Raw genomic sequence first — 13,607 nt, 5'->3', positions numbered from 1 at the left:
AGGGGAGCGGTGGGGAGAGGACACGTGCTTACACAGGAGTCATGTGTTCGCCCTTCCTTCCCATCCCTGCTCTCCTCTCCCCTAGTCCCAGCTGAGCGAGCCTGGCATTCCGAGTCTCCTTCCATAACATCAGGAGGGGTGGGCCAGGAATCACCAGATCCTCTCAGGCCATGGGCCTGATCGGGGGCTTGCACTGGGGTCTCCTGGGGGCCTTGTTCAAATGCACAACACTGGACTCCTCTCCAAGGTCTCAGACGTGAGTAGGTTTGGGGTGGCCTGGAGATTTGCATTTCCAGTGTGTTCCCAGGTGATGCTCACGCTGCCAGCTGGCCCAGGGCCACACTCTGAAAAATACTGGGCAACTGAGATTCTGCCAGTGGTACCAGGGTGCGCGACCTTCACTAGACTTCCTTTTGCTAAAGATTTCCTCCTTTTTCAGATGGAGCCAGCAGGACAGAAAGATGAGCCCCTCAGTGCACGAGACAGAAGTCTGGTGAAATGTCCCTCTCAGGTGGGCCAGAACTGGGGACCGGAGGGAATCTCTTGCTGAGTTGGGATCACGAAGAAGTGGGCTTTGCTGTGAAGTGGAGTCTTCCCTGGCTGAGAAATTAACCCCATTTGAGTCTCTAGTTGGCTCCTCAAGGCTGGGCACAGCTCTGCATACTTGACACGCCTAAGGTTTACACTCACCGGTCAGGAGAGCCATGTGAGCAGAACTGGGGCCCCTTCCACACCTGTGGAGAGCAACAGGCAAAGCCACAGCTTGCCTGATCCCAAACATGAGGATGAATGTCTTGAAAAATGTGCCAGATATGTAGTAGGCATAGAATTAATGCTGCTTTAAAGGAATGAGAAAAGAAAAACGGAACATGAATCCCTAGAATTCTTTTGGTCATTTAATGCGAGTCAGATTTTTGGCTCTCTTACCCAATTGGTAAGTTTTTGTTACCCGGCTGTAAGAATTAGATCATTCACCCTGTTTCCTTCTTCGCCTTGGCTGCCAGGAAGCTTACAATTAAGTTCTCTTTCTATGGAAATAAATGTACTTTGCCTGGTAGCATGAGGCTCCAGTAGCAAGAAAGTGATGCTGACTGTTGCACAGGGAACATTCCGAAGCATGAATGAGCTCTCTCAGAACCAATGAGCAGTGGGGATGTTCCAAACTGACCAAACGCATTGCTGTATGAGAAAGCCTGGTGATTAAATGATACAGATTTCTAGGTCATGGTTACAATGTATTCCCTTCCTCTACAGGAGAATCCCTATCTCTTCACCTACAGAAACAGCAACTACCTGCCCAGGCTGCTAAACTCTGAGGAGCTTGAGGTAGGCTCAGGTTTTCTGTGATGGAGAAACATGCAACTGAACCAGGGCAGTACCTCTCGCCAAGTACTGGAAGCTTCCACGTGGTTCTCTGGAAGCCCCTGAGCCCACTGGGAAGGGTAAAGGGTCAAGTGTGTGACTGTCCCCTTCGTGCTTGGAGCAAGTCAGCCCTACATCTCTGTCTTTAATTTTTTTTTTAATGTTTACTTCTTTTTGAAAGAGAGAGAGGCAGACAGAGCATGAGCGGGGGAGGGGCACAGAGAGAGAGAGGAAGAGGGAGCGAGCGAGCAGGAGACACAAAATCCAAAGCAGGCTCCGGGTTCCAAGCCCAGAGCACATAGTCCCTACGAAGCGCTCAAACTCACAAACAGTGAGATCAGGAGCTGAGCTGAAGTCCGACGCTTGACCGACTGAGCCACCCAGCGCCCTGTATCTCTGTCTTTAGAACAGCCTCAGCAACCAGCACCCCGAGGTTTCGCGGGGGTGCTGGGGGGCCCAGCACTGCCCGCTCCCTGTCTCTTCTGATGTAAACCAAGAATCCTCAGGCTCTCCCCCATTCGCTGACAAGTCCTTGAAAGCTCACCTGAGGCCTTAATCTGAGGAGAAAGTTAAGAAAAAGCAGAGGAACGTGGGTGAAGTGTGAGACCAGACAGCATGGAGACCAAAAGGCCTTCGAAGCTGGCTCACACCTGCGGTGGCCACCTCACACCTCCCCACGCCTCGCTCGGTGCTTATCTCATGAGTCTCTCCCTGACCTCCCCTGTCACGATTAAAGAGGGCACCCTGCACTCCTCTGACAGGAGCTGAGAACAGGCCAAGGCCGATGTCCTCAATCTCAGAGGACTGGGGACCAAACGAGCTAGGACGAATTCAGTCCTACTACCAGCCCTGCCTCCCTGTTGTATAAAAGAGAGTAAGACTCACTCCAGGCGGCAGAGGCAAAGACGATGGCCTGGGTCCCCAGCGCGAATCCTGAGAGATACAGCATGAATGACTCTTGGTTTATCAATAAGTCCCACGCTTTCTAACTGATAACCTCAGCAGTGAGGCGACATCTGAGAGGCAGCATGGCGCGTGAGGGGAAAGAACTCGCTCTGGGTTCAAATCCAGGCTCTTCCACTTACTGCCTCTGTGTCACTGAGCAAGGCACTTAACATCTCTGTGCCTTGGTGGTTTTTAAATCTGTGAAGTGATTGTCACAGCCCTACCTCACAGAGTTGTTAGTAAATGATAATAATTGAGTAAGTATAAAGCACAGATGATAGTATTGGCATGCCCTGAGTTCTATATAAGTGTTGCCGGTATTTGTCATCTGGTAAGAGAACTCAACACATTCCCTGGAGATACATTTACTGGAAACCTTCTGTGAACCACTAGAATGCAAGCTCAGTGAGGGCCGGGATTCAGAGCAGGGACCTCGTCACTATTTGTCGAACGGCTAAATGGGTGGGTGGACGGACCAATACCAGGCATAAGAGAAAGCCACAGATAAAATCCGTTGCTCGTCCTGGTGGAGCCAACCAACAATGTTGGCACAGTAGCGAGTCCTATAATTAAAGCTTCCGTGAGCATTCTGGGACTAGGGGCAGAGGAAGTGACTGACAGGAGAGAGGGGACGAGGCTTTCCAAAGAAAACCAACCACCCCAGCCTTGAAGGGTAACTAAGGATGACCCGACGGGTGGGCATGTGGGAATGTGGAGGGAGGGAAAAGTAAGGGAGGTAAACTTGGGCAGAGGCATAGAGAGCATGCGAGGTGGGTCAGGAGCTGCTGGTTTAGAAGCTCAGGGTCCTCTTAGGATGTGCCAAGGAGGATGGACTTTGTGCTGACGTTAACACGGCAGAAATGTATTTTTTTCAACCAATAAATATTTATTGAGCAGCACTGTGCACTGTTCAGGGCTCCGAGGAGACAGTCCACAAAACAGGCAAAAAATCCCTGCTTTCACTAAGAATTTGGGCAGGAAGTGACACTGCTGTTGTAGCTGAGAAAGGGAAAGCAGCATCTTTATGGGCTCAGAAGGTCGGGGAGGAAGGGCCGAAGGCTGTGGACTCTGCAAGGCAAGAATTAACACAGCCTGGATGTAGGGAAAGGTCGAGGCCCTAGAGGGGAGGGGACGGGATGGGGAGCATTTAGGAGAGGATTTTGTGGACACTCAGATATGAGTGTTGATAGGGAGGCATCTTCAGGGATACCTAGGTTTCTATATGAAGTGGTGTTTTCCAGATACAGGCTCTGCTTCTCACCCAATGTCCTATGTTGCAAGATTCATCTCTCCCACTTCTCTGTGCCTCTTATTTCAGGTGACAGAAGGAGTGGAAATCAGGTGCCCTGACATGGACCCCTCCAACACGGTTCCCACCTCAGGTACGTGGCTCAAATCCAGTGATTTGTAACCGCATCTGAGACCCAAAATCATCAATGTAAGAGCAACCTTAATGGGCTTTCCACGCGTCTGAGATAGTGGGAGAGAGTTGTTTGCTTGTTTGTTTTTTTCTCTCAAGGACAATGAAATAGCCCTGGGCGTGTATCTGCAAGCTCGGGCCTGTGTTTGATCGTTCTTGAGCAGGAAGCAGGAAGCGATAACTGTGTGCCACATCTTATTCTGCAAAAAGCCCAGCCTGGGTTGAGTGGGCTGCTGTCCTTGTCCCTGCCTTGAGCCCTTGACGAGCCCGTGAATGCGTTCTCCAAAAGGCAAAACTATCTTTAAGCAGGAGGCAGAAATAACCAGTCCATACTGCGCATCCGAGCCCTGCTCAGGGTGCACTCAGACACTGTGTGCGGAACCGGAGAGCACGCCATCTTAGAAACGTGCTGTTCACACTGCTTCTCGGTATTTCCAAAATGACTGTTGCCGGGCCATGAAAATGAGACTCGTGGAATGTTCCAGGCAGACAGCCTCCCAAAAAGGGGCTGGCTAAGGGCTAAATCTTTTCCTCTAGGGGAGCGGGCCTGGGAGTGATGGCTGTGTGCACGTGACCACGGGAGGTCATTGGGCAGGGGTTGCGGGAGGGAGGCCGGATGCTGACCAGTAGGACTGAACCCATCAGTCCAGGAGTGTTCCTGCAACAGTGCGCTAGGTTCCCTTGCTTGGGGCCTACAGGGCGACTGTTTGTCCATTGATTCGTTCACTTGTTTAGTAGGTGATTGTTGAATGCCTCCTAGTGCCTTCCGAGATAGGAAATTAAGTTTGGAGAGGTCATGGTGTGTAGCAGAATTCTTTCAGGGATGCAAGTCTTTGTAGTCAGACTGTTTTCTTTTGCTGTTAGAAAAATAAAGTGTCAGCCTGCCCTTCATGCCGGGCTTAGCTCTCCAAGCTCAAGTTAAGCCATATGAATGGTAAGTAAATTAAAAATGTTTGTAACAAACTTCAGTATGTAACTGGCTCTTGTTCTAAGTTGCAGAACAATGGAATAGGAGATAGGCTCTTACACACACACACACACACACACACACACACACACACGTATTTATTCTTCAGACTTTTCCCCCTTCATACTTGGTGACAACTCAGTCCTATTAGTTAGTTTACTAGCAGAACTTTAGCAGCAGAAACAAGTTATCAGCTTCCTACATAGGCTGTCTTATAGCAAAAACGCAAAGATGTCCATATGTATGTATGTCCATGCAGTAGCATGGACAGGGACAGAGAGGGAGAATTTGGATATTTTAATCACCATAGTCTTTACACAGAAATGATATCCATCCCCCCTTTTAATCTTATCATTCTGAGAGGATGAACTATAAGGCATTTTGCAATCTGTCTGGATTAAGTTCCTTTCATGACAGTGATAACCAACCAATCCCTTCGAACATGTCACAACATCTAAACCCAAATAAAATGTGAACCTCTTCTTTATCCCCTGACCCTGAAGATTATTGTGTTTATTGGCGTTTGAAGATATAAGCACAAGAAAGCTTAAGACCTTGAGATTGAAGATACTCTGGCGGTAGGGACTGTCTGAATAAGCAGATGGATAGAGGTAGGTCTCCTTGATCTAACCAAGTGGGCATGGAACCAAAATGCTCTCTCGCTCCCACTGGGCGGCGGCCCTCCTAATGACAGCTGGACCTGCCCTTCTGAGTCCTGCCTGAAAGGTGTCATTTAAGAGAATGACCACTGCTGACTGGACAATAATAAAAAACACCTTTCATTACCACGTGTGGTCTGTGATCGGACATCTTAACCATCCTTGTGATGGTTGAGGTGGTTAGAAGGGAGTTGGCACAGGGCCACATTACTAGTTTTTCTTGCTCATTGTCCTATTTGTGGGGAGGTCGCTCGCTCCTCTGGAGATCATGTTTGCAATTTCTGATGGAAATGATGGTGTCTGATGCATACTTAAAAGAGCAGGTCATCTTACCTTTATATCTCCAATGACTCAGCACATAGTAGGACCCCAGTAAATGTTCACTGAATTAATTTTTTTTATGTTTATTTTTCTTGAAAGAGAGTGCAAGCAAGTATGAGCAGGGGCAAGGCAGAGAGAATTGCAAGCAGGCTCCATGGTGTCAGCATAAGGCCAAACACGGGGCTTGATCCCATGAACTGTGAGATCATAACCTGAGCCAAAATCAAGAGTCAGACACTTAACTGAGCCACCCAGGTGACCTTCACTGAATTAATCTTAATGACTATTTCTAATTCAGCAAACTAACAGTTCTCAGGGTTGAAAAAGATCTTTAAATCCAACTTGATCAAGGTCCCTGCCATGAAAACAATTTTTCACTAAGACCCTATAAACTAACTGTTTTGCCTTCAGAGTTCTTTTCACAAACCTCCCATGTCCCTTTCCCTAGTGTTTCTCTCCAGCCACCCGCAGATACACATAACTAACCCAAAGTGATATTTCAACATAGGGTGCTGCCTTCATCAATAGGTCACAGCCCCTGGCAACCTGGATGCCTCACTCCTCCCTTCTGGAGCCCACAGGTGTCGAACCTCTTCCACCAATCTGTGAGCCTTTTGGGATGAGATATGCAGAGTTGATATATATTTTTTATAACGAATTGGTATTTGGTCGCAAAATAAATGAACAAAAGCTGCCAAGTTTTCTTCCTAGTCAGTGCATACGTGCACTTTGCCAAGAGCTATCTCCTGTGGGCTCTATAACTTTGTGCATACTTGCATCATTTTCTATTACCCCATGGTCTTCCTAACAGAGCTGGGGTCAGTAAGACAAATGCGTTGGGCCTGGCAGCTGACCTAAGGTTTTCCCAGTGAGAAGGAGAGTAGACTTGGCAAACAAAAGAGTAGCAATAAGGAGTCAGGGGGACAGGGCTCCAGGCTCTCTACTGCAGGTGACCATCTTGATGTCAAGCTGCTAATTCCATGCAGGAGAAGGGGGAGAGGGAATTCATAGGATTTGAAAATAAAGAACCACAAAGCTATTTATATGCCACTGCCACCAATAGTATAAATCTAGAACAGTTCTTTCATTTAAGACATTGGTTCCTTCGTGAGTCCGTGATGCCCTTTAGGTTACCCATTTGACTAAAATGAGCTATTCAGAAGCTAATATAAAAAATGCCCGAGTTATAGCACCAGCAGATCATTAAGGGTCTCACTTTGTTGTGATCCAGCCCTGTAATGTCCAGTGTAGACCATAGGGATGTTTCTTTAATCACCACCTGCTCGTGGGTCTTGTGATTTAACCTCATCTATGACTATGTGACCTCATCAAGTACTGATGCCCCACAGGAAGTAACAGCCCTCCCGTCCCCTTGCTCAGTCCACTGAGCAAGTTCAAAATCACCCAAAGATATCTGGATGCGTAAGTATTTCCCTTCCCTCCAGTGCCCATCATTTAAAGCTTTGAGAGCTGTAAAGTCTCTGACACAGAGCCACTAACTCAGCCTGTAATTCAACTTAGCACATCGCTTGAGCCCCTATGTGCCCTGAGGCGCAAATTGCTTCATATAAACTCACACTGACCCACTTCCAAGGCAGAAACAAGGTTCTCACATGGTGCCAGCAGGTTACCACCATTGCAGAAGTCTTCACACAAGTCCTGAGGACCAGAGAGCACGAGGTGTGCGGCCCTCGCTGACAACTGGGAGGAAGGCTGTTTTTTCAGATTACGGCTGCATGTGGGTTAAGCCGTTGGGGTGTACAAGACGAAGCTCCAAAGCGTCAAGTCTTCTCCCTCTCCCAGAGTCTGCCATTTCCTTACCATCCGTGATATTTCATCACAGCTTGGATGGCCTTCTGATAAGAGGCCCCATCTGTAGAAATCTTGATGAGTTATTGATGTATTTATCAACTCCTTTCAGGGTGGTGGACAGTTTGTACCAGATCATGTTTAGCTAATCAGCCCACATAAATTTAATCTTATCTCTGAGTAGTTCTTTCCCCCAAGGAGAGCAATTGCTAAAGTGCTTTGCTGTGTTTCCAGGCTCTGTCTTTGTCATGCGTGATGATATTAACAAAGCTCAAATCAAGGTCTACAGGATATGAAACAAATGAAGCCTGTCGGGCTCTATGTTAATAAAATCCCAGATAAGTCAGACTTTTCCCATGCAGGCTTGGTTTGGTTTATTATTTCTCAAAGGAAATCCTTCAGATCTATCTACACACACACATAGATGTGGACATGTGTGCACACATTGTGTATGTTTCCTTTCTCTCTGCTACAAATTTAGGCAACAGGATGGCCAATTTCAGCTGCCTCTTTAGCAAACTGTGATGTGCTTTTGAAGCTAATCTGTCCTTCGATTCCATACTTTACCAGCTTCAAAGATTTCCCCTAACCTTTGCCCCCTAGCAAGTGTTGACAGCATTCACTGTGGGTATCATACATTATGGCAACAAGAATACAGTGATTGGCTGTCATCACCAGGCACTAAAATAAACCCTCTAGAGTCGAGGGAAGGAGGTCTTCCTTTCTGTTGTGTTGCCTTTTTTTACCCATAGCCCAATTTCTTTGAGAAGAGGTCATTTTAAAGTTCTCAGGCTCAACCCCACGGATGTGTGTTAATGTGTGCAGCTGGCTTTGTGATTTGATATTGTTCTAACCACATATCCTTAGCCCACCCCCTCCCAAGACCTACTGAAGCAGAAACTCTGAGGGTAGGAACCGACCATCTGTGTTTTAACAAGCTCCTCAAATGATTCTGATGCATGCTCAAATTTGAAGATCACTAATCTATATATTTTGCATACACATTCACCATTCTGTATGTGTTCCTTTGCATGCTGGTGTAAGAAGAGGCAGGGACTTTTACTTTTCCAGTGAGAGCAGATCCTCAGTGAGCGTGGCAGCTTCCCATCTCCAGATGGTATGGAGGTGAGGTAGACAAGATGTCTCCATGGAAGGAGACAGGTCCTGGAGATCCCTTTGAACACTGTTTCCACGGAGTATTTTTAAAATTTTTTTAATGTTTTATTTATTTTTCAGAGAGAGAGAGAATGAGCAAGTGAGAAGGGGAGGGACAGAGCAAGAGGGAGACACAGAATCCAAACCAGGCTCCAGGCTCTGAGCTGTCAGCACAGAGCCTGACGTGGGGCTCGAATTCATGTGAGATCATGACCTGAGCCAAAGTTGGATGCTCAACCACCTGAGCCACCCAGGTGCCCCAAGCTGATTTTTGTAAACAGGATAATATAAAAATTTATCTTCATTATCAACAGATCCTAGAATAGATTAAATGTTGGTTACACCTTCACTCCATTTCCTGCCTGACTCCAAAACCACACTGCCAGGGGCTGTTTCAGGCCCTGAGGGTAACTGTTCACCTTGTAGCACCAGGTTTCACCAAAGGCCCCAGACTCCCCTCTGAAACTTGGGGCCACTTTCTAGCTCCTGAGCCCACGTGCAAGCACCCCAAGGAAGTGACAGTAGTCAGGGTTCGTGGCTGCTACTTAGTTGAGCCTTAAGACAGACTTTTAATATCTCTGTCCAAGTGGAATTGCTCTTACAAGTGGACTTTCTCTCGGTCTTCCTGGCAGAGTGCTCATTTTCAGAGGAAATGAGAACCGCTGTCTTCCATTAACTGGTACATGTGTTCTCAGTTCACAGGCTGAAGCTGGCTGACATCAAGGTCATCGCAGCCCTGGGAGACTCTCTCACGGTGAGTTGCCCCGACTGTGGGAGGAGCCGGCAGGGGAGGAGATCCTGATTAATGAGAGAACATGAAGAGAGGAACTCTAGCGACCATGGCCATCTCTGGCCCCTCTCTGGTCCCCATGTCCATCCGAACCTCAGTATTCCTCTCCCAACACTGGAATGAAGGAGCAGGTGGGAAGTGGCGGGGGAGGGACCTCAGAGGAAGCAGCTGTGACAGAAGTGACCCAACCCAAGTCTCCCAGCCTGGTTGTGGTGGGTGGATGGGACTAGGTTTCCCCCACAGTGTGGGGCTCCTTCAAAGACCTGGCACTGGTCATGCAGGAAGTGAAAGGAAGGTGGAGAGAGATGGAGACAGGAGCAGGTGGTAATGGAGTGGGGACAGGAGTCAGAGGAAGAGATGAGGTACTCAAAAATGATGCCAGCCTGTCTCTGCAGCCACTCCATGGTGACCCCTCAGGCCTGCAAAGTGCTATCCACGAAAAGCAAAGTCCGGCCCTTAGAAAAACTGGGTGGAAGTTTCCAGACACGTTTCCATTCAGTAGTGGCTCATCACAGACGCATCCAGCTGCTGTTCTCTGGGTCCACAGAACTCAGGTCCTCCAGCAGACTCGTCCCCAAAGAGCAGCAGACACCTTGCATGTGTCTACTGTGGTCCATTAGCATTTGATCTATTTCACTTGACATCCTTAATACAGTCTTATGAAACATGACTTACCTCAAACTTAACCCCAAAAGAAGACGCAGCTGGGTAGGTGTACTGAGTGCCCATGACTACGTAGCTTGCCGGGACTGGACCAGGACCAGCACTCGTGAGTCCTGACTCCAAGTCCAGAATCCTATCCCTGTACTGTGGCTGAGTCATCCATGACCCCCCCCCCCAGCGATTCTTCACCCCAAACACCCTACTGCTTGTCACTTGCCAGAAGAACAGGCAGGCTGGTCCTTAGCACTGCTTATCCCAACCACTTCCTGCTGGGTGTGGCCCGGTGGCACCCCACCCCCACACCGAACCCCCTGGTCTCCTTGAAGATGCTCTTGGGAGAGTGAGTTTTCAAGAATCAGCACAGCTGTTCAGGACTTCCTGGGAGGCAGCCTTTGAAGTGGGACATAGATGGCAGGTGGCAGAGAACTGGGCACACCCTGGAGCATCCCTCATGGAGGCCAGCCTCCCCCCAAGCCTGCCTCAGAGGCCAATCTTCAGCATGACCTTTGCAATGGCCCTGCTTGTATATGACACACTGTAGGCAAGGGACATGCATCTGCAGAGTGTGCCCAGATTGAGGTTTTAAAAGACCATGGCTTTCTTTAACTGAAGAGCAGGTATATGGCATTGTATTACTATTTTTAGAATTGCATATACAGGAGATATATCGATTTCAAAGGATTGTGATATGCCTTCTTTTATGATCTAGTTCACAACTTTTGAGAATGAGGTGAAGGGGACCCAAAACTGAGTCCTTTTGAAAAATGAACACTGCAGTCTGATTTTCAGAACCATTCTGCTAGCCTGGTATCACTCAATCTTGGTCTGGACAGGGTTTCTCTGGGTGAAGCCAAGCTGTGAAAGACGCCAGGTTCCCACTGGGAGCTCTCACTCATCTCTGTAAAGGCAGGTGCATTATCAAGACAGGGCACTGTCTCCCCTCGAGACTCTAGGGGGCGCCACGGTGCTCCAACCAGAAACAGAACACAGACCTTCTGGCCGGTGGGCAGGGAAACTCACCTCTGGATGTTCCCTCTCAGGCAGGTAATGGGGCTGGATCCAAGCCTGGGGACATCTTGGATGTCTTGACTCAGTATCGAGGCCTGTCCTGGAGGTGAGTGAAGGTGTGGGAAGGCCCTGAAGGACCCCTTCATTGCGGGAAGAACCCCTAAGCACCTCAGAGAACAGTTCTTCTAGCAGACACGTGAGCCACCTAGTGCTTTTCAATGAGAAACTTCTCCTTTACTCTGAGGAAGGACTGTAGAAGCTCCCCCCGCACCACTACATTCCCCAGGACAGGAACCGAGACCTGAGCAGGAGGAGGTTTGGGAGAGAAAGTACATAAAAGTACATAGCTTCCATTTCTCTCTCTGGGGAGTATGCGCAGAAGGAGACAGTGGCCTTTTGGAACTGGAGCTGTGCCTGAATACTAGCTGCCCGACTCAGTGCGAGCCTGGGCAAGTTACTTAACCTGTATCATATTAAATGGCCTTCATTTTACAGATGAGAAAGCAAGGCTCAGAGAGGACAAGTAGCCTATCTAAGATCACACAGCCAGACGAGAAAAGAGCAAAATGTAGAGCAGATGGCTCCTGACCCCTACTCTGGCACATTCCCCCATCGTGATGGCTTCACGCAGGCTTGTTCCTGCTCCGGCTGTAATCAAATCCAGGCTGCTCCAAGCTGCAGTGAGCAGGACTCGGGATTTGAACACCCGGCTCATGCCAACCAAGCACAAAAGGGCAGGTCTGGTGTTTCCTCAGCCCGGACTCTGGCATCTCTGGTACCAGACTGACCCTGAGTGTTGAATCCCAGGCATCCTCCCTCGTGATGTTGCGCAGAATTAAACCCCAAACATTTGAGACCCTTTTAAATGTTCCCAGACATACTTGGCAGAGAATGAGGGGATATGGAAAAGTAGGGAATCCAATAAACTCTGGAATGTCACATATTCTCATGCCTGGACACCCATCCAATTTCCCTGGAATTTTAGAAGCCGCTTGGAAGATGGGTTCTCTCTAAAAGACACCGTTTAAGAGCAGGTTTTCTCAAGCCAAGTAGGAAGAGATTGACGAGGGCAAACGTTTCCACTGTGTTTTCAGTCATAACAGCCATGCCCAGCTGCAGCGGCGAGCGGGCAGGACTGGGCTGGGCATCCAAGGAACACTCACCTTCCCTTTAGGAAGCAGGGGCCAAGCGGGTCCACTTAGCTCCCCTGTCCCAAGGTCCAAGCTCAAAGTTAAATCATTGAAGTCCACAGTGCCGTTTAAATCTGTTTCTTATCTGGGTGTTCTGGTTTGTGGGGACAAAGGAGAGGAGTTGCTGTGTTCTCGTTTGTTTTTCTACTGGAAATAATGAGGAAATGACAGGCTCCAAGCCCCCAGGGTGTCTCTCAGGAGAAAGACCTGTCTTGGGAGCGTCTGAGGTGCTTTGGCGTCGCTGGCATTTTGAACCTCCGCTTTCTTTTTTGTTCCTGCACCACAGCATCGGCGGCGACCACAACCTCAGCAGCGTCACCACCCTCGCAAGTGAGTACGAGACTCGGCCCTGTGTGGCTCTGCAGCGCCTCCTGGCGGCGGTCTCAGGCTCAGCAGGGAGCCGGCCGGCGGGACCCAGTCATGTTCGCCAGGGGGCGCTCCGTCCTCGAGGCGGTCGCCTGGCTCGTTGCTTGTCATGAAAGCCTTTGAGAGATTTCTCTCCTCTACTCTCCTCCTCTCCTCCCCTCTCCTCCCCTCTCCTCCCCTCTCCTCTCCTCTCCTCTTCTCTCCCCTCTCCTCTTCCTGCCCTCCTCTCTCCTTTACATCCTTCCTTCTTTCCGTCCTTCCTTCTGTCCTTGTAAAGGAGGAGAAGAGAGTTCAGGCCAAATCTAAGTGCAAGTCATTATTAGGAAATGACTTCAGAAAGAAAGAAAATAAACCCATCTCTGCTTTGCCTGTCCTTTTGAGCAGAGCACCTTTCTGGGAGCCGTTGACCCGGGCTTGGGCTTTCTTGAGTATCACTGTATGCAAAGATGTTGAATTCCTGAGTGTCACTAGGAAAGCCGCCACCATGGCAGTCCTTGTGCAGGCTGGGCAAACACAGCCGTATTTGGGGCCCGATGTTGTTCTTGAATTACTTCACCCACAGCCTGCTTGGAATGATTTTTTTTAAAGCCTGAACTACATTCTCTGAATGGTCTGGTCTTACATGTCTTTTTATTCTCCTTCGTGCATACAAATCACAGTGCTCGTTCTTAAAGTACACATGCACAAAATGTGTTAAATTATTTTCCTTTCAGATCTTCCAGCTATTTTTTTTTTTTTGCCTGAGAGGAACTTAATTGGTCCTGCTCTCACTTACTTTTCTTGTAATTATCCCTTTGTAACATATCTTTGGAAGCTAAGAAGTTATTTGAGGTTTAAGGCACCAAGACTTTGGTGATGGAGATAGCTTGATCCTAGGCAGGACTGGTTGGGCTTTGTGTGCGGTTATGTTTTGCTACTTGCAAACCCTGTCCAATTAAAATAGGTCCAGTCC

The 13,607-nt window shown here is 48.6% G+C and overlaps 1 protein-coding gene across 1 annotated transcript in view; it reads left to right on the top strand.

Annotated features, from left to right (window-relative positions):
• The window catches only part of PLB1 (phospholipase B1), an 89,245-nt gene that overhangs the window by 17,029 nt on the left and 58,609 nt on the right, over nt 1-13,607 (top strand). The window contains exons 10-15 of the mRNA XM_029938560.1: nt 440-511; nt 1,255-1,326; nt 3,626-3,689; nt 9,334-9,392; nt 11,132-11,205; nt 12,576-12,619. Coding sequence (XP_029794420.1) covers nt 440-511; nt 1,255-1,326; nt 3,626-3,689; nt 9,334-9,392; nt 11,132-11,205; nt 12,576-12,619 — 385 coding nt within the window. The remainder of the gene's footprint in view (nt 1-439; nt 512-1,254; nt 1,327-3,625; nt 3,690-9,333; nt 9,393-11,131; nt 11,206-12,575; nt 12,620-13,607) is intronic.

This window comes from Suricata suricatta, chromosome 4 (assembly GCF_006229205.1).
Source record: "Suricata suricatta isolate VVHF042 chromosome 4, meerkat_22Aug2017_6uvM2_HiC, whole genome shotgun sequence".
In the NCBI taxonomy this organism is placed as follows: domain Eukaryota; kingdom Metazoa; phylum Chordata; class Mammalia; order Carnivora; family Herpestidae; genus Suricata; species Suricata suricatta.
The sequence above is the reverse complement of the archived record's forward strand: the minus strand, read 5'-3'. Positions and strand labels throughout refer to the sequence as shown.